The sequence below is a fragment of the Podarcis vaucheri genome (assembly GCF_965113315.1).
Source record: "Podarcis vaucheri genome assembly, chromosome: 2".
Lineage (NCBI taxonomy): Eukaryota > Metazoa > Chordata > Lepidosauria > Squamata > Lacertidae > Podarcis > Podarcis vaucheri.
In genome coordinates this window covers 133120566-133141526 of record NC_138760.1, presented here as the reverse complement: position 1 = coordinate 133141526, position 20961 = coordinate 133120566, and the positions used below count along the sequence as shown (strand labels likewise).

Below are 20961 nucleotides of genomic sequence, written 5' to 3'. Positions count from 1 at the left end.
CAAGGGCTTCCGGATATTCTAGCTCTGCTCCAACTGGGAATTATTTATTAAATTGTTATACCTCTCTTCATCTGAATATCACAAGATAAAAATATGTGTTACACTGAAAAAGGTGAGTATTAAAGGTGAATAACACTGGCCAGAGTGGTGCATGCTCTGGTTATCTCCCGCTTGGACTACTGCAATGCGCTCTACGTGGGGCTACCTTTGAAGGTGACTCGGAAACTACAACTAATCCAGAATGCGGCAGCTAGACTGGTGACTGGCAGCGGCCGCCAATACCATATAACTTGAAAGACCTACATTGGCTCCCAGTACGTTTCCGAGCACAATTCAAAGTGTTGGTGCTGACCTTTAAAGCCCTAAACGGCCTCGGTCCAGTATACCTGAAGGAGCGTCTCCACCCCCATCATTCTGCCCGGACGCTGAGGTCCAGCGCCGAGGGCCTTCTGGCGGTTCCCTCATTGCGAGAAGCAAAGCTACAGGGAACCAGGGAGAGGGCCTTCTCGGTAGTGGCGCCCGCCCTGTGGAACGCCCTTCCAGCAGATGTCAAAGCGATAAACAACTACCTGACATTCAGAAGACATCTTAAGGCAGCCCTGTTCAGGGAAGTTTTTAACGTGTGATATTTTACTGTATTTTTGGTTTCTATGGAAGCCACCCAGAGTGGCTGGGGAGGCCCAGCCAGATGGGCGAGGTATAAATAATAAATTATAATTATAATTATGATTATGATTGTTGGAAAGAAAAGAAAGAAGAAGGAAACCCGTGGTGTGTCCTCCTGAATGTATATAATAATAATAATAATAATAATAATAATAATAATAATAATAATAATAATGTGTAAAGAAGAAACCAATCTTCAAATCAGTTTCATATTTCCTGGCTGTATTTCTCAGCCATGATTGTGACTCAGAATCTTAGCCACACTTTATTCTAGAATATCAAGGAGACTGAGGAGACAAAGGGAGGTCAGAACCCTTTCCTTCTTTTTTTTTTCTTTTTTTTTTTTTTGCTTTTTACAAACACTGACAAGGACGCACTTTTCCCCCTCCAAAAATGAAGGGGAAATCTGGGTGCGTCCTATGGGGCGAATGCAGGCTTTCGCTGAAGTCTGGAGAGCGAGGGGGGTCGCTCTCGCTCTCCAGGCGTCACGCAGATCTCCGCAAGACGTAGGAGGAACCCGCGCTGGGCTCCCACGGCTTGCGGAGAGTTGCCTGTATGCTGAAGCCTGGGCATATCCCCGCTATAACACACAAGTTCTAATTAAATCCTAGTATTTACTATACCTAAACATTGAGCACCACAGACTACTAATAATAATAGTAATAATAATAATTTATTATTTATACCCTGCCCATCTGGCTGAGTTTCCCCAGCCACTCTGGGCGGCTCCCAATCGAGTGTTAAAAACAATACAGCATTAAATATTAACAACTTCCCTAAACAGGCCTGCCTTTAGATGTCTTTTAAAAATAAGATAGCTGCTTAATTCCTTGACATCTGATGGGAGGGCATTCCACAGGGCAAGCGCCACTACCCAGAAGGCCGTCTGTCTGGTTCCCTGTAACCTCACTTCTTGCAGGGAGGGAACCGCCAGAAGGCCCTCGGCGCTGGATCTCAGTGTCCAGGTTGAACGATGGAGGTGGAGACGCTCCTTCAGGTATACAGGACTGAGGCCGTTTAGGGCTTAAAAGGTCAGCACCAACACTTTGAATTGTGCTCAGAAACGTACTCAAATATTCCTCTGCAGTAAAGGAGGCAAATGGAAGCCTTCCCATTGTCTTTGTGCTTACAAATACTGTCACACCTCCTGAACAGGGTGGGCCTGTGACCTGGATTCAGGAACTAAAGTATTTGCCATCACAAAAGAATGGCCAGGCTGCCCAGGTAATGCAGTTAGTGACCATTAACAGGTATCCTTGGGGACAGGTTTTCTGCTGTAGACTGCCTCCTGTGATGTATTCCTGCTGTAGACAGTCTCCTTCTGTATGATATTTGGGGGTGGGTGGTCTTGGGTGGGCAATTTCAAAAGACTATATAAGGCCTTGCACACCTCCCTCCTGGTTGTGGTGAGGGGGGGACACTGTTGCAATAAAGATCAGGCTTACTAGCCCCTTTGCTTCTCCATATACTCTGGTTGGCCTCTGTTATTTTCTCCTACCAATATGGAACCCACTTAAGGACTATATGGGCTCTTGAATACCCCATAAGGGGAAAGGAATAGGTTTTTTCTTACAACAAAGGTCGTAAGAAAATATTTTAAGATGCCTAGACAGCATCTTAAAAAGTAGAGACATCACCTTGCCAACAAAGGTCCGTATAGTAAAAGCTATGGTTTTCCCAGTAGTGATGTATGGAAGTGAGAGCTGGACCATAAAGAAGGCAGATCGCCAAAGAATTGATGCTTTTGAATTATGGTGCTGGAGGAGACTCTTGAGAGTCCCATGGACTGCAAGAAGATCCAACCGATCCATTGTGAAGGAGATCAGCCCTGAGTGCTCACTGGAAGGACAGATCGTGAAGCTGAGGCTCCAAGACTTTGGCCACCTCATGAGAAGACTCCCTAGAAAAGACCCTGATGTTGGGAAAGATGGAGGGCACAAGGAGAAGGGGACGACAGAGGACGAGATGGTTGGATAGTGTCTTCGAAGCTACAGACATGGGTCTGGCCAAACTGCGGGAGGCAGTGGAGGACAGGGGTGCCTGGCTGCTCTAGTCCATGGGATCACGAAGAGTCGGACACGACTAAACATCAAACAAGAATATGTTTGGTTGGCACGCTTATTTATGGCAGGATAAAACTAAAACACACAAGAGCTCTATGAATCAGGTTATTCAGAAAATCCTTTTTACAGTATGGGATAAATATAATAATCCGCTGGAAAGAAAAACACCTCTTTGGCTTCCACCCACAAAAGCAACAGCTTTTTAAAAAATGCAATACGGAAGAAGCAATGGGCAACTTACAGAGATCTTTTGGACTTTTCGGAAGAAGAAATAAAACTGAATAAACAGGATGAGGTGGGAGGTGTGATGGCAGATTGGTTTCAATACCATCAAATCATCTTGTTTGGACAAGATAAAGGGAGAGGTTTTTGGACTGAAAGTTCACAGTTTGAAAGAGATATTATGGCGAGGAAAGAAAAAGTGTTTCCCAAATTTCAGGTAGAAAATTGTCCAATCTGAAGAAGTGTGCATGCAAACGAAAGCTCATCCCCAGAACAAACTTAGTTGGTCTGTTAGGTACTACTGAACAATTTTAAAAAAAAACTTTCCAAAATGTATGAGATACTATTAGAATGGGAAGCAAAATAAAACTGGTAAAATCTGCAATGATACACTTGGCCAGAAATTTAGGTCATAATTAGAGCTGGGCTTGATGTTAATGTGCTAACTGTTTCCTAATATTTGAGCTGACATCATATCGCAAATCCAATGTGTATAAGGACTAGGACATATCTGATTTTCAATATCGTGATAACTCGTCAGCTAACAGTTGCAATGTTCTCACCAGCTAAACCTCACAATATGAGCTGCTAAACGTTGCCATGTTATCAGCAGCTAAAGATTGCAATCAGGGTGGATATAATCAATGATTTTTTAAAAAAAATTAAAATCGGATTTTTTTATTTAAATCAGATTTTTTTTAATCAGAATTTAAAAAAAAATAAAATGCTTTTAGAGGAAAAAGTCTATCTAAAGATAGTTTTATATTTAATTACATTATAGTCCAAAGGCTATTCATCAGGAAATAAGGATTTCTTTTTAATTATCTAGCATGAGGCTTTATATGGAATATTTAATTTTTTGGGTAAATGAATTCCATTAATCCATTCACAATGTCATGCTCTTCCAGAGGTTTTTGTAAGATTATTTGGTGAAGTTTTTCTAAAGAGACGATATTGTCACAGATGCTTGTTTTTGCCATTCTCAAAAGTGTGAATTTGTGTATCTGCAGAGATAACATGCCTTTTCTTCACAGGAAAAATGTTATAAAATAAACATACAGAGTTGACGGAAAACCTTAATCCCATTGTTCCAATGCAGAATTATATACACAGAATCAACCCCTTAAATGCTGAGTTCCAAGAGGTTCAATGAACAGATGGTTTGCAGTGGAAGAGATCTGCACAAGTAGCTAAGTGTGAAGCCGTAAAAATGAAAGGGCAACCTTGTGAGCAGAATACTCCACACGTCTTGGGGTCTTTGTGTAATAATTGTGCAAGTCAGACTTGAGGCAAGCGCTGAAGGTCTTTCAGGGATGGCAACCTCTTCCCAATCCCACTGGGTTCCAACAACCGCACTAACACTTAACTGTACAGAATAGGCGCCTGGATGCCGAAGCCAATCCAAAGGGGTGGCTGGTAGTGGAGGTGGGGAAAGGCTTAAGTTCCGAGTTTTTCATGTGCGCTTGGTTGTTGTTTTTTATATATAAAAAAAATATTTTTACCAACATGCTATAATATTGTTTTAGTTAAATAAATTGTTTAAGTTGTTACTAAGGAAATGATTATTTTTCTCTTTCCAATAAATTACAGCCGAAATGTTGTCCAAATATAGACAGTAAACTTATTAAACCTCAGAATGATTTCATAATTATCTGTCTGTGTATTTCTAATAGTGTAACCAAATCAGAAATTTTTGATTTAAATAGAATCATACTGACTAGTGATTTATTGTAAATTGTGATTGAAATCAATAATAATAATAATAATAATAATAATAATAATAATAATAATAATAATAATAATTTATTTATACCCCGCCCATCTGGCTGGGCCTCCCCAGCCACTCTGGGCGGCTTCCGTAAAACCAAAAATACAGTAAAATCACACGTTAAAAACTTCCCGGAACAGGGCTGCCTTAAGATGTCTTCTGAATGTCAGGTAGTTGTTTATCGCTTTGACATCTGCTGGAAGGGCGTTCCACAGGGCGGGCGCCACTACCGAGAAGGCCCTCTGCCTGGTTCCCTGTAGCTTTGCTTCTCGCAATGAGGGAACCGCCAGAAGGCCCTCGGCGCTAGACCTCAGCGTCCGGGCAGAACGATGGGGGTGGAGACGCTCCTTCAGGTATACTGGACAAATCAATTTGACTTATATCAAATCCACCCTGATTGCAATCTACCACAACATCTGAACTAAGGCTGGAACTATACAGAGGCGAACAGGACAATGTCCTGGCAACTGCTGCCACTTAGGGATCTGAAACGGATAAATGACAATATTATCAATCCTCACACACTCAGTTTCATCAGCAGGCAAGCCAAGATGCATCCTAGCAGGACTTTTGGGTTTGGGCTAGGCTACCAAATGGTGGTATTCAGGACAATCCAAAGTATGGAGATGAGTCCTAGTGAATGCAGATAATCTGGGACTGCCAGCAGGGAGACTGGGGAATAAGATGTGATGGAAGGGGAGGGGTCTCCGTCGAGGCTCCTCCCCTTCCTTTAACCCTTCCCTGGACTCCCTCTCTCCCTTTCCCCAGCCAGGCGACCCCAGGGAGAATGGGGGGCCTCAGCCCCGCTTGGGGTCCTCATTCCCCTTCCCGCCAAGGCCTCCGGGGGGGGCAGGGCAGCTGAGCATCTCTCGGCCCCCCAGGAAAGAGAAAGGGGAGTCTGGCGGTGCTGCTGCTGCCCAGGAGATCTTGCAAGGCCAACCCTGCAGGTCTCTTTGTCCTCCTCCCCCCTTATCCCCCCCACTATTCCCCCCCTTCTCTCCCCCTTTACCTCTTGGTCCTCCGCCTCCCTGGCTCCGGATTAGTCCGCTTTCCTTGTCTGCAATAGAAAGGGCGGCGGCGACGGGGGCTCTTCAGCGACGCCCCTCCTCCTTTTCCGGTCTGGAAACTTCCGGCGCATTTCCCAACGACACTTCCGGCTCCTTTTGAGGCGCAGGCGACCCTAGAGCTACGTCTCCGAGAGCAGCCCCTCCCTGTGTCCGGAGGGGAAGGCGACGGGGCGGCGCTGCCTCTGGCCTCCTGCTCTGGGGGCTCCATGGGGACCCGGCCCCCGCCCCCCAACTGGCGGCAGGGAGGGGGACTCCAGAGGGGAGGGGGGAGTTGGGCAAGTTTCATCCACCAGGATTTTTTAGGGAGGGGGAGCATCTCCTTCTGGGCCTCCTTCTGCATGCCAAGCACTCAGCCGGGGTCCTTCTGCATTCGGAGCAACTGCTGCATTGCTGAGCTACGCCCCCTAACAGCCAAGCCCTGCTTCAAACACCAGCCCCTCTCCCCCCCACTGGATTCAGGGGCAGTGAGGGATCCAGACAGAGAGAGGCGCCCTTGCTCTGGAATTCCCTCGCCAGCAGGGAGACTTCAAAAGCCCCCCCCCCCAATGCCTCCCCCTTCCCTCATTTAGTAGGGAGACTTTTCATCTTGTGGTTTGGTCATTTCAAATCCAGTTTTTCTCTCTCTTAATACTGCTGTTGGTTTCCTTCTTTAAATTATTCTTTTCACTAGTGATATCTCACATAGCGTTTGTGAATGCAAAGCAATTCTGGCTCTTATGATCCCTGCAGGGTATTAAGTGTTGTGCTAACCTCCCTATTGCAGGTGGAAAGAGGAATGTGGGGCTTGCTTATAATATCTTAGGGTGGTAGGATTAAGATTTGGGACTGGGACTTTCAGATTCACATGAGATTTCTTCTGCAAAGAGGCCTGAAGATGTTTGGCTTTACCTGTCCCAGTTGTTGTCCCAATAGCCGCAGTTGGGCTTCTCCAGCCAGGTGCCAGGGCAGGGCAGGAGGCTGCGTTGGCCGGAGAAGACAGAAGCAGTAGCAGCAGAAGAGTTTGGATTTGATATCCCGCTTCATCACAACCCTTAAGGAGTCTCAAAGTGGCTCACATTCTCCTTTCCCTTCCTCCCCCACAACAAACACTCTGTGAGGTGAGTGGGGCTGAGAGACTTCAGAGAAGTGTGACTGGCCCAAGTAGTAAAACAGCTACTTTGAGATCTTGTATAGAATGTCCTGGGAGATTGAAGTGTTCTCCTACTAGTTTCTCTGTTTTGCGATTCTTGATGTCAGATTTATGTCCGTTTATTCTTTGGCGTAAGGTTTGGCCTGTTTGTCCAATATAGAGAGCTGAAGGACACTGTTGGCATTTGATGGCATACACAATGTTAGACGATGAGCAATTAAATAGTCCCGAGATGGTATGTGTGATGTTGTTGGGGCCAGTAATGGTGTTGTCCGGGTGTATGTGGCAGCAAAGTTGGCATCTGGGTTTATTGCAGGCTCTGGTGCCAGTGTCTGTGTTAAGTCTGGTTGTAGTATTATTGTGGGTTAGGAGTTGTTTAAGATTGGGTGGCTGTCTGTAGGCAATGAAAGGTCTTCCTCCCAGAGCTTGAGAAAGAGAACTGTCATTGTCCAGGAGAGGTTGTAGATCTCTGATGATGCGTTGTACTGTTTTAACTTGGGAGCTGTATGTGATGACTAGAGGTGTTCTGTTATTTTCTTTTTTGGGTCTGTCTTGCAGCAAGTTCTCTCTGGGTATCAGTCTGGCTCTGTTGATCTGTTGTATGAGTTTGTTGATGTTTTGTAAGAACTCCACTTGCACTGAAACTCTTTCCACACTCCATACATTTAAATGGAGGGAGAGGGTCGCGGGGCTATGGCGTCTTCGCTCCATAGGGCGCACACACACTTTCCCTTCATTTTTGAAGGGTGTTACGGAAAATCTGGGTGCGTAAATGCACTGCCACCCAGCTCGTCGGACAAAGTCCGCGGGTCCTTGCGGAGGAGAAAAGGAGCTCAGCCGGACGCAGGAGCAAACTACGAAGATCCGAGTTTATTGCGCAACAGGTTCAAAATGGCATTGAACCCCGAGAATGGGGCGACATAAGCTTTTAAAAGTTCCCTCCATAACCCAGAATACAGTGCAGGAAACGTCATGAATACATTATGGGAAGGTCATGTTTCGCGAATTACATCATGAATATATTTCACACGTCATGAATAGATTAAGGAGGGGTGGGATTACATTCATTTACATTTCGGATAAGGGAGGGGGAATATGCAGAGCAAGAAATGTACATAGATAGCCTACCGCCTCGGCTACGGAGGAAAAAGAGGACACCCCATTATAGAGTAGCAACAGAATAATCAAGGATGTCTCTGCAGCTATATAGTTGTAATATTAACGGCGCAAATTCCCCGGAGAAAAGGAGAAGGATTTTCCATATTTTGAAAAAAGAACATCTGGATATAATTTGTCTGCAGGAAACACACGTGACAAGACTCCAAAGGAAAGTTTTAACTAATAAAAGATTAGGCCAAGAATTTATTTCATCAGACAGGGTCAAGAAAAGAGGCGTGGTGATTTATGCAAAGGAGAATTTGTCACCAAAACTTTTGTTTAAAGATGAACATGGACGAATTTTGGCAATTGAAATACAAATTCAAGGAGAAAAAGTGTTGATATTAGGAATTTATGCACCAAATGAGGGGAAATCGGAATTTTATAAGAAACTGCATGAGACATTGCTTGATTATCTGGACTATACTAACATCATCATGATGGGAGATATGAATGGGGTAGTCTCTACCCTAATGGACAAGTCCCAGAATCAAAACTTGACTAAGGATGGCAGACTACCCAAAACCTTTTTTGAACTGACTGACAATATGGATTTGATTGACACTTGGAGGACAAGGAACCCCCTAGGTAAGGAGGGAACATTCTTCTCTGAGGCCCATCTGTCATGGACAAGAATCGACCAGATTTGGGTAACTAGAGGACTGGCACCTAAGATGGTAAGAGTGGAAATCTGCCCAAAGACTTGCTCCGACCATAATGCTCTGAAAATGGAATTAAGACTTACTCCAGCTGGTTCCTTCAGATGGAGAATGAATGACAACCTGTTAAGAGATCAAGAGATTGTAAAGAAGGGCCAAAAAGCTTTAAAGGACTATTTTGAGATTAACTTGAACACCTCGGTGGAAAAGAGAACAATCTGGGACGCAAGTAAAGCAGTAATGAGAGGGTTTCTGATACAACAGAACACAATAAAGAAAAAACTCTGGAATGGAAAAAAGGATAAGATATTAGAGAAGATAAAAGATGGAGAGAAGAAATTGAGACTAAATCCAAAATCAAAAGAGACTTTGAGAGAAATTAAATTCCACCAATCACAATATACAAAATTGATAAATCAAGAAGTGGGATGGAAAATAAAACAAATGAAACAAAGATCTTTTGAATCAGCAAATAAATGTGGAAAACTGCTAGCATGGCAGTTGAAGAAAAGACAAAAATTGAACTATGTTACCAATCTAGAGGTTGAAGGGAAAAACATTCAGAAACCAGGCGAAATTAGAAAGTGTTTCCAGAAATATTTTAAAAAACTGTATACGCAAGGGCCCGAGGAAGTGTTTGAGATGGACCAATTTTTGAAACTTAATGGCCTACCAGAACTTTCTCAGGAAAAGAGATCAATCTTGAACCACAGAATAACACAACAGGAAATTGAGGCTGCCATTCAGAATATGCAGTTGGGCAAATCTCCAGGCCCGGATGGACTTACCTCCAAATATTATAAGACATTAAAAGACTATTTGATACAACCATTAATGGAGGTCTGTAATCAGATTATGGATGGAGGGAGAGCACCAGAAACGTGGAAAGAAGCTTTCATTACATTGATACCCAAAGTGGAAACTGAAAAGACTCAACTAAAGAACTACCGTCCCATCTCACTCCTTAATGTGGATTACAAAATATTTGCAGACATTTTGGCAAATAGATTTAAAAAGGTATTGAATGAAGTAATTCATAAGGACCAGGCAGGCTTTCTCCCGGGCAGACATTTGTTTGACAATACTAGGAACATCATTGATATTTTGGAATTCTTGCAAACTAATATTAACACTAAAGCAGTGTTAATTTTCATAGATGCGGAGAAGGCCTTTGACAATATTTCCTGGAAGTTTATGAAGAAGAACTTGGAAGGGATGGGAGTGGGACGGGGGTTTGAAAATGGTTTAGAGGCAATCTATTCAGAACAGAAAGCTAAGTTGATAGTGAACAATGTGGTGACAGAAGAGTTTCAAATTGAAAAAGGGACACGCCAAGGGTGCCCTCTCTCCCCCTTACTATTTATTTCGGTCCTGGAGGTGCTCTTGAATATGATTAGGAAGGACCAGCAGGTACAAGGAGTACAGGTCGGAGTGAAACAATATAAACTGAAAGCCTTTGCAGATGACTTGGTTTTGACATTACAGGAGCCAGAATCTAGTACAAAAAGAGTTCTTGAACTGATTCAGGAGTTTGGTCGGGTGGCGGGTTTTAAGTTGAATAAACAAAAAACTAAGGTATTGGGTAAAAACTTGACATCTTTAGAAACAGATGGGTTTCAGAGGGAAACAGAGTTAAATGTGGTGAAAAAAGTGAAATACCTGGGGGTAAACTTGTCTTCCAAAAATTTGAATTTATTCAAAGATAATTATGAAAAATGTTGGACAGAAGTGAAAAAAGATTTAGAAATTTGGTCAAGATTGAAACTTTCCTTGTTGGGCCGAATAGCAGCTATAAAAATGAATGTTTTGCCAAAGATGTTATTTTTGTTTCAAACCTTGCAGATCGTGGACAGAGTGGAATGTTTTGGAAGGTGGCAGAAGGATATCTCAAAGTTTGTTTGGCAGGGCAAAAAGCCCCGAATAAAGTTTAAAATACTAACTGATGCAAAAGAAAGAGGGAGGTTTGCCCTGCCAGACTTAAGATTATATTATGAAGCTGCCGCCTTCTGCTGGATGAAAGATTGGTTCTTGCTTAAGAACACTGATGTCCTAGATCTGGAAGGGTTTAACAACTCTTTAGGATGGCATGCGTATCTGTGGTACGACAAGGTAAAAACGCACAAAATGTTTAAAAACCATATTGTCAGAAAAGCGATCTTTATAGTCTGGACAAAATATAAGGACTTGCTAGAAAACAAGACCCCGAGGTGGCTATCACCAGTGGAGGCCAAGGCGCGGAAAAGACCTAATATGGAGGTCGGTTGGCCGACATATGGGGAAATAATAGAAAAAATTGGAGATAATTGGAGGTTACAGAGTTATGAAAAATTAAAGGACAAGGTGCAAGATTGGTTTCATTATGCCCAGATTCAAGAGGTATTTAAGATGGATAAAAAAAAAAAAAACAGGCTTCCAGGTGGAAAAATCGAAATTAGAGACAGAATTGTTAGAACCAAAGACTAAGTTATTATCAAGAATGTATAACTTGCTGCTTAAATGGAATACTCAGGACGAGACAGTTAAATCGGCCATGATAAAGTGGGCTCAAGACATTGGGTACAACATCATGTTTGAAGACTGGGAAAGGTTATGGACCACCGGTATGAAATTTACGGCATGTAATGCCCTGAAAGAAAACATTATGAAAATGATATACAGGTGGTACATGACCCCAGTCAAACTAGCAAAGATATACCATTTGACTGACAATAGATGTTGGAAGTGTAAAGAGGCCGAAGGGACATTCTTTCACCTGTGGTGGACGTGCCCTAAAGTGAAGGCATTCTGGGAAATGATATATAATGAGTTTAAAAAGGTGTTTAAGTACACCTTCCCTAAGAAACCAGAGACCTTCCTATTGGGCATTGTCGGCCAAAAGGTGTTAAAGAAGGATAGAACTTTTTTTATGTATGCAACCACTGCAGCAAGGATTCTGATTGCCAAATACTGGAAGACTCAAGATTTGCCCACACTGGAAGAGTGGCAAACGCAGCTGATGGACTACATGAAATTAGCCGAGATGACTGCCAGGATCCGTGACTTGGGGGAAGAAGCGATGGAGGAGGATTGGAAAAAATTTAAGGACTATTTGCAAAAGTTTTATAAATTATATGAACTATAAAAATCCGCACGATTTGGAAAGATTAGCACCAGCAAAGAGAGCGGAGGACTTATGAAATTAAACAAAAATTAATGATTGAACCAATGTTTAAATGTTGCAAATGATATTATATTCGCTTTTTTCAGATTAAATTGAAAATAAGTAATTTAAACTAAAACGTAAGCTTATGAAAGTATAATGAAACGCATGAAACAAGATTATAATTTGTTGATATTTTTATTGTAAAGAATGCACTGTGAAGGGGATGTGGGGAAGTCCAACAGGAAATTGAAATAAGTTTTGAAAAGACCTATATTTTCTTTTTTCTTTTTCTCTCTTCTATTTTTCTGCTGTTGAACTGAATGTATGTCTCTATCTGGAAAAATGTAATAAAAATATTATTTTTTTTTTTTAAAAAGAAATGTACATAGATACACATTTATTGAGTACCGGTGGTGGCAAGACAATGGGCCAGGTATATACATCGTCTGTCACCTAGTATTGCCCGAAGGGAGGATTTGCACAACTATCTGACAGGATTAAGAAGTTCCTGTGTACGTGACCTGCCGCTTCGGGGATTATGGAGGTAGGGGTAGCATTATGGAGTCCAGGGGGAGCTGAGTTGAATGACACCAAAAGTGAAGAAATCGGAGTTACGGTTGATTTTATATCAATTTTCAAAGATTTCAATGTTTTCTAGCCTGTTTCGTACTTAAATCAAAAGCGGGAACAGAATGGATACATTTTAGCAAGAATGGATACATTGTAACAGGATTTTGACAGTTTTACGAGGTCCCTGGTTTCGGATCCATTGTTCTCGCAGTGGGGGGCCGTCAACAGCTTGTCAGGGGTGAAATGAGGCGTGCAGTGGCTCCCTGAGCTAGCTCCTGCAGGATGAATGCATGGCTGTGATTGGCCAAAGCGCGGCCATAGGATTCAACGGAGAAGCAGAAACACTCGGTCTACTCGTTTTAAGTATGGAGCGCAGATAGGCATAGGAAAAGATAGGGAAATATTTGAGCTTATTTCGCTCGTGGAAGGAAGAGAGAGAGAGAGAGAGGTCTGGGCAAAGTGTGGTGCTTATGCAACGGTGAGGGGACTGGGGTGAGTGCATGGTGGGCATCCTCGAGGTCATCGCCTCGGACGTTGTACCCGAAAGGGGCACCCCCCCGTCCGTATCAAGGGGAAAAAGTGCGTCCTATAGAGCGAAAAATACGGTATATAAATCATTTTCACAAAAGTTATGCTGACAAATAATTTTATTTCAAGGCTTGAACCGGACCTGCAGATAAAGACAGAGCATCCCCTGTGATTGTGAATATGCAGACCGAGCCCCCTTTGGAATCGGAGGCCCTGGCCACGTGGCCCATATGCCCCCCCTCCGTCTGGGCCTGGAAGCAGTTGCCCTGAGCAACCAGCAACCTGCAGCCTGAGTTAGTGAGGGTCCATCACCTCCTGGTAAATAGAAGGGCAAGAAATGGAGGCAGTGAGAGATTTTACTTTCTTGGGCTCCATGATCACTGCAGATGGTGGCAGCAGCCACAACATTAAAAGACACCTGCTTCTTGGGAGAAAAGCAATGACAAACCTAGACAGCATCTTAAAAAGCGGAGACATCACCTTGGCAACAAAGGTCCGTATAGTTAAAGCCATGGTTTTCCCAGTAGTGATGTATGGAAGTGAGAGCTGGACCACCAAGAAGGCTGATCGCCGAAGAATTTATGCTTTTGAATTATGGTGCTGGAGGAGACTATTGAGAGTCCCATGGACTGCAAGAAGATCAAACCTCTCCATTCCTAAGGAAATCAGCCCTGAGTGCTCCCTGGAAGGACAGATCCTGAAGCTCCAAGACTTTGGCCACCTCATGAGAAGAGAAGACGGGAGTCGCGGGCCCCGCGCAGACATTGAGGCAGGAAATGGGGGGGGGTGCTGCTGTTCCGTCTGGTGTTGTAGCCATCTCGAGAACAAGATTTAAAATATGAAAAAACACGCAAAAAAGGAGAAAAGAAATAAAAACAGACGAAAAAGTTGAAAAGAAAAGAAAAGACCCTGATGTTGGGAAAGATGGAGGGCACAAGGAGAAGGGGACAACAGAGGACGAGATGGTGGGACAGTGTTCTCGAAGCTACAAACTTGAGTTTGACCAAACTGCGGGAGGCAGTGGAAGACAGGAGTGCCTGGTGTGCTCTGGTCCAGGGGGTCACAAAGAGTCGGACACGACTAAACAACAACAACATCAACAACAACAACAACATAAATTTGTGTACAAGTGAGCCCAAGGATTTTCCTAGAACAAGATGCCTTCAGTCTTTGTCTTCATTTACTAGCAAAAGCTGGCGGGTGGCATTTTAAATATTTTTGGCTAAGCTCAGTGGTAAGAAAATCCGCTTTGCATGCAGAAGGCCCCTGGCATCTCCAGGGAGAACTGGGAATGTCCCCATCTAAAATTACAAGGTCTTGTGATTGTGTTGCTTAAACAGGGACAGGGCAGAATTGGGCTCAGAGGTTTCCTGCAGGGCCCACTGAGTTTCTGTCTCGCCCTCCCTGAAAACCTGCGCAACCACTTCCCCCCTAGGTATATTACTGTGGGTCTGACATACATCTGGATTTTCCTGAGATTTCAAAGGTGGAATTGATGTCCGGGGAAGAATTTCCAAAAGAAGGCACTTTGTCTTGGATTTAAGACAAGTCAGTCGAAAACTCATGGGCTTTTTTGGCGTTTATTTGGGGCCTTGTCTAAAAAAGAAAAAGAAAAAGTTCTACAAATTTGGGGGTGTCCTGGTTTTTACTTTTTGAAATATGGCAACCCTAATTATTCTGGGCTCTGCTTGAACTGAAACTCCCTTTTAGAGCACAGCCGGTAGAGCATGAGACTCTGAATCTATGGGTCGGGGGTTTGAGCCCCACTTTGGGCAAAATATTCCTGCATTGCAGGGGGCTGGACTAGATGACCCTCGTGGTCCCTTCCAACTCTGCAATTCTAGGATTCTGCCATGTGTAGAGGAAAGATCGCCCTCTTGTGGGCAGTGGAGGAATGATGTAATGTTGGTTGGTGGGAACTGTTCTTGAGTGTTGCCTTGTCACTCACATGCAACGCCACAACAGTCCTGTGAAAGGAAGGGGGAGCATTTCTGCAGGCTGATGTCCATCCATCCAGCTGCCCAGGCCCCAGCACCTCCCCCTAACAGTGAAGGGTCCCAGTCTGGAAATCCTCCCTTCCTGCTGGAGATGAGGCAGTGAGCGATTCCAGAGGCGTCCTTGCTCTGGAATTCCCTTGCCAGCAGGGAGACTTCAAAAGCCCCCCCCCCATGCCTCCCCCTTCCCTCATTTAGTATGGAGACTTCTCATCTTGTGGTTTGGTCATTTCAAATCCAGTTTTTCTCTCTCTTAATACTGTTGTTGGTTTCCTTGTTTAAATTATTCTGTTCACGACTGATATTTCACATAGCGTTTGTGAATGCAAAGCAACTGTGGCGTTTATGATCCCTGCAGGGTATTAAGTGTTGTTCTAACCTTCCTATTGCAGGTGGAAAGAGGAATGTGGGGCTTGCTTATAATATCTTAGGGTGGCAGGATTAAGATTTGGGACTGGGACTTTCAGATTCAGAGCCCCTCTTCGCATGAGATTTCTTCCAACTATTGGAGGAAAGTATGTCTGAGGTTTATGATAGAAATATAATTATTACGGGTGAATTTAATGGAGTAGTATCTCTGGACTATGACAGAACACTGAGGGAAAGTGTCTCAGAAGAAAGCAAAATACCAAATACTTTTTGATATGGTTACAACAATGGATCTACTAGATCAGGGGTCAGCAGACTTTTTCAGCAGGGGGCCAGTCCACTGTCCCTCAGACCTTGTTGGGGGCCGGACTATATTTCAGGGGGAAATGAGCGATTTTGGCCCACCTGCAAAGAGGCCTGAAGATGTTTGGCTTTACCTGTCCCAGTTGTCGTCCCAATAGCCCCAGTTGGGCTTCTCCAGCCAGGTGCCAGGGCAGGGCAGGAGGCTGTGTTGGCCGGTGAAGACAGAAGCAGCATCCCCGGCGGAGCTTTCCAACTTTGCTGGAGTCTAGCCCTGTGGATGCTGGGAGTCTAGCCCTGTGATCCAGACATGCCCATGTCAATCACACCTTGTTTCAACATCCATCTAACACAAGGAAAAGAAAATATCCCCCCATCATCACGGAGGTTCACTTCCGAGGATCTTCTGGCAGTTCCCGCACATTTACAGGGTACCAGGCAGAGGGCCTTCTCGGTAGTGGCACCCTCTCTGTGGAACACCCCCCCCAATATCAGATGTCAAAGAGAGAAAGAATTCCATACCTTTTGGAAGACCTCTGAAGGCAGCCCTGTTCAGGAGCAGGGCGGAGATCTCTCAGAAGTGGAGGCTTTGTGCTGAGAGATCCCTGCCTCCACTCCTCCTTGCACACAAGTAGGAGCAGCAGCGGGAAGCTTGGCTGAGGAGCGGCTGGCTGCCTTGAAGTGGTGCAGGGGCTCTCAGATGCAGTTTCTGGGCTGCCTCCACCTTCCCCAGCCCCAGCAACTATTCAGCCTGGCTGCCTTCACGGGGTTGCAGGGGATCTGAGGCGGAGGGGGGGGGGCTCCTTTCAAATTCTCCCTTGAGGGGAGTGCAGCCTCAAAGCCCTCAACGGAAAGGGTGACGGAGCCTGTCCCTCCCCAGCTCAGCAGCCCCCATCCAGCTCCTCTTCCCGTGCAAGCAGCAACGCTGCCTAGCGGAGCAGCCCCATCCCATTCCTACTTGCCGCCCGGCCTGCCTTCCCTCACAAGGAAAACAGAAGTATGGCACTCAAAACGGAAGTTATACTCAGAACAGAGCATGTTCGGCTTCCAAAAAAAGTTCCAAAACTGGAACACTCGTTTCTGGGTTTGAAGAGTTCAGGTTGCAAGCAGTTTGAGAACTAAGCTGTTTGAAAACTGAGGTACCACTGTATTTATTTTCTCCAATTACAACTGTATTTATTCCCTCCCCCGGTGGTGATTTGCTTGAGTCAAAATGAGAGTACTGTAGGGATCAGATGGGATTACCATGAGGAATTATAAAATGTACATCAAGCCATCGTGTCCACAATGAAGACATTGTGTTGACTGGGTTTGATATATTGACGATAATTTCTGATCAAATCCCATAAGATTCTACATTCGTGTCCTTTTCATGCCATTTTCCCTGTTGCCCATTTCTCCTGTCACGTACACAGCCCAGTTGCTTCTTGCTTCGCCAGGCAGGCATCCTGGGCCATAGAGATAGTGGGCAAGTTTCTTTGAAGTAGGTTTCTATATGGTAATCTTAGGATCTTAATCTTAGGGCCAGGAAACAGATCTCACATGAAGGTGATAATGATCCGCTGTCCTCCTGGTCATCCTCCTTATCATGTGTATTGCTTGTTTATGACCTCCGGGGTTGCTAAATGCTCTTCTTTGTTTACCCCAGAAATATTTGTGCTTAATTAGTTTTAGTAGTTTAACTTTCTCCCCACGTGGGTTTGTGGAAATGCTCAGAAGAAATCTGATTAGTTCTTACGAACACTCTGTAAAAAGTTCTTTTGTGAATAAACCGGCCTGGGGCGGGGGCTGTGGGAATCGGACAAGCACAGAGAGACGATTATACGCACCCTTCCCAGAGTCTTGCTGGTTCAAGCCTCTGTGTGTATTCTTATTAATCAGAGTTCCATCCTTCCTTTACTTTGCGAACGGAACAAGTACCCCCTAAGCATTTTTTTAAGGAAAAAAAGCACTCAGTTATACCATAACATTACAGATCAATGGAAAGACAATTTAATGAAGAATGTAAGGAAATAACTTTTATGAAGGATTATTTATTACAACAGTAGTCATAGAGAAGAAATGTGAAACAAACAGAAAAAAATTAAATATACAGGTAGAATTGCCGCGTTATAGTAATAATAATAATTTATTATTTATACCCTGCCCATCTGGCTGGGCCACTTTGGGTGGCTTCCAACAAAATATTAAATTACAATAATGCATCAAACATTAAAAGCTTCCCTAAACAGGGCTGCTTTCAGATGTCTTCTAAAATTCTGGTGGTAGTTGTTCTCTTTGAGATCTGGTGGAAGGGTGTTCCACAGGGCGGGTGCCACCACCAAGAAGGCCCTCTGCCTGGTTCCCTGTAACTGGGCTTCTCGCAGGGAGACAACTGCCAGAAGGCCCTTGGCGCTGGACCTCAGTGTCTGGACAGAACGATGAGGGTGGAGATGCTCCTTCAGGTATACTGGACCGAGGCCATTTAGGGCTTTCAAGGTCAGCACCAACGCTTTGAATTGTGCTTGGAAACGTACTGGGAGCCAATTTAGGCCTTTCAAGACCGGTGTTCTGTGGTCTCGGCGGCCGCTCCCAGTCACCAGTGCAGCTGCCGCATTCTGCATTAGTTGTAGTTTCCGGGTCACCTTCAAAGGTAGCCCCACAAAGAGCGCATTGCAGTAGTTGGCACTTTGTGATAAATAAGTGAGTTTTGCGTTGCAGTTTGGGTACTCCATCTCTAAAAGGTTTGCCATCACTGCCCTCGGATCATGTCCAGTTGCAAAGGTGGAGGGAGGCTTTCCACCCTCAGGCCCAGAGGTGGCTCCTGCCTTGGGGCAGCTGGTGGATTTGGAGGAAGCTGACCCTTAGCACTCTGGGTTGGGGACCTGCCTGAACCTCCTTCCCCATTATACTCATCCTTACGGTTTCTCGCCTGCGTCATTATGGGAATAGCATTCTACACACACTTGTGTCACCATGGCTCCCGCCCCCCAGCACATTGCTTTGAGATGCTCTGCTATGGCCCCTTCTTCCCTGTGCCCCCTTCCCTCCTCATGCAAGACCACCAGTCTCAGCTCCACTTTGAGAAACTCTCTATTCCCAGATACAAACATTTCCAGCTCCCTCCACCAAACACCAACACCAGCTCACTCTCAGTCCGCCCTCTTTCAGCAGCAACACTACAGATTCACATTAAATATTAATTAGGCTTACTATTGTGAAATGTTACCTTCATTACTTTAAATAAATGTCTAGACCACGTTACAAACAACAGAAGCTCACACACGCTGCCTGCAATTAAGACTGATTTCCTACTATTGATGTGAAAGAAAGTGTCAACTTGGAGAGAAAAAGGTTCAACTCTCTAAAAAGCGTTGCATAATAACCAAAGCAGGATCCATACTCCTTCTAGTTAAACGCTTTCTCTTCTTTGAGTTAATTGATGGCCTGTGGGTGTCACCACTATTACAACTCTTACCCCTCGGAGTCTTTTGATCGTTTGTAAGACTTCCACTACAACTGAACCTCTGTCCATTTCCCTAGGACTTATATTGTTACTCCCCTGTATGAGTTTGTTGATGTTTTGTAAGAACTCCACTTGTACTGAAGCTCCTTCCATATTCCATGCATTGAAATGGTTTCTCCCCTGTGTGAGTCCGTTGATGGTTTCTAAGGTTTCCACTAGTAGTGAAGCTCTTTCCACATTCTATGCATTTAAATGGTTTCTCCCCTGTGTGAGTCCGTTGATGTTTTCTAAGGTCTCCACTCCCACTGAAGCTCTTTCCACACTCCATGCAATTAAATGGTTTCTCCCCTGTGTGAGTCCGTTGATGAATTCTAAGGTGTCCACTCCCACTGAAGCTCTTTCCACACTCCATGCACTCAAATGGTTTCTCCCCAGTGTGAGTCCGTTGATGAATTCTAAGGTTTCCACTATCAGTGAAGCTCCTTCCACACTCCATGCATTCAAATGGTTTCTCCCCAGTGTGAGTCCGTTGATGAATTCTAAGGTGTCCACTATTAGTGAAGCTCTTTCCACACTCCATGCACTGAAATGGCTTCTCCCCTGTGTGAGTCCGTTGATGAATTCTAAGGTTTCCACTATCAGTGAAGCTCCTTCCACACTCCATGCATTCAAATGGTTTCTCCCCAGTGTGAGTCCGTTGATGAATTCTAAGGTTTCCACTACCAGTGAAGCTCTTTCCACACTCCATGCATTTAAATGGTTTCTCCCCCATGTGAGCACGTAGATGAATTCTAAGCTGTCCACTCTGACTGAAGCTCTTTCCACACTCCATGCATTTAAATGGTTTCTCCCCTGTGTGAATCCGTTGATGTTTTCTAAGGTCTCCACTCCCACTGAAGCTCTTTCCACACTCCATGCAATTGAATGGTTTCTCCCCTGTGTGAGTCCGTTGATGAATTCTAAGGTTTCCACTAGTACTGAAGCTCTTTCCACACGCCATACATTTAAAAGGTTTCTCCCCCGTGTGAGTCCGTAGATGAATTCTAAGGTGTCCACTATTAGTGAAGCTCTTTCCACGCTCCATGCATTTAAATGGTTTCTCCCCCGTGTGAGTCCGTAGATGAATTCTAAGGTGTCCACTATCAGTGAAGCTCTTTCCACACTCCATGCATTTAAATGGTTTCTCCCCCGTGTGAGTCCGTAGATGAATTCTAAGGTGTCCACTCCTACTGAAGCTCTTTCCACACTCCATACATTTAAATGATTTCTCCCCTGTGTGACTCCATTGGTGTTTTCTAAGGTTTCCGCTGTCAGTGAAGCTCCTTCCACACTCCATACTTTCAAATTGTTTATGTTCTATTTTCACACTCCATGTATTTAAATGTTTTCTTCATTATTCCCATTAGACATGGCCCTCCAGAATTCTGATTGCCTTCTCCATTGTCTTCTTTCGATGGGGTGGGGAGAAAATCCTTTTTGTTTTCTAGGAAGAGAACAAAGGACTATTACACACATCAATTAGCACCTGCTCTTATTTTAACGTCTTGTACAATCTCTCCAGTCCTCCATATGTTCCAAATTTTTAGGAAAGGCAAATGAAATAATGTAAAATAATGGTCATGCACCATCAGCCTTTTATAACCCTTAATTATTGTTAATGAAGCAGCATTATCTTAGAATACGGTTGAACTGTGGGCTTTACGTTTTATAAAAAGTGGTTTCTCACAGGAAAGGGAGCTGCTGTATGTTCCAATATTCCTCAGGGTCCTAAGTTCATCATGAAGTTCTTCATCCTCTGCACTATAATCCTGCACCCCTTGGGACACATTTTGTCCCCTTTGACCTCTAGATCTTTATTCATCACCTGTACAGTCCCTTTGG

The 20961-nt window shown here is 44.2% G+C and overlaps 2 protein-coding genes across 8 annotated transcripts in view; both read right to left on the bottom strand.

Moving 5' to 3' along the window:
* LOC309526254 (uncharacterized protein) overlaps window positions 1–20961 on the bottom strand; it is a gene marked incomplete at its 3' end in the record, with an annotated part of 151122 nt that overhangs the window by 70669 nt on the left and 59492 nt on the right. Inside the window, exon 2 of the mRNA XM_082212166.1 lies at window positions 15773–16394. Within this exon, the coding sequence (XP_082068292.1) occupies window positions 15773–15872 (100 nt within the window). The 5' untranslated portion in view covers window positions 15873–16394. The remainder of the gene's footprint in view (window positions 1–15772; window positions 16395–20961) is intronic.
* The window catches only part of LOC309525813 (uncharacterized protein), a 72999-nt gene continuing 69642 nt past the window's right edge, over window positions 17605–20961 (bottom strand). For 6 of the 7 annotated variants that reach the window (XM_082211403.1, XM_082211404.1, XM_082211408.1 and 3 more), the window contains one exon: window positions 17605–20563. In XM_082211403.1, coding sequence (XP_082067529.1) covers window positions 19169–20416 — 1248 coding nt within the window. In that variant the 5' untranslated portion in view covers window positions 20417–20563 and the 3' untranslated portion in view covers window positions 17605–19168. Of the gene's footprint in view, window positions 20945–20961 lie in introns of all 7 variants that reach the window. The other variant, XM_082211402.1, reaches the window with a different exon arrangement.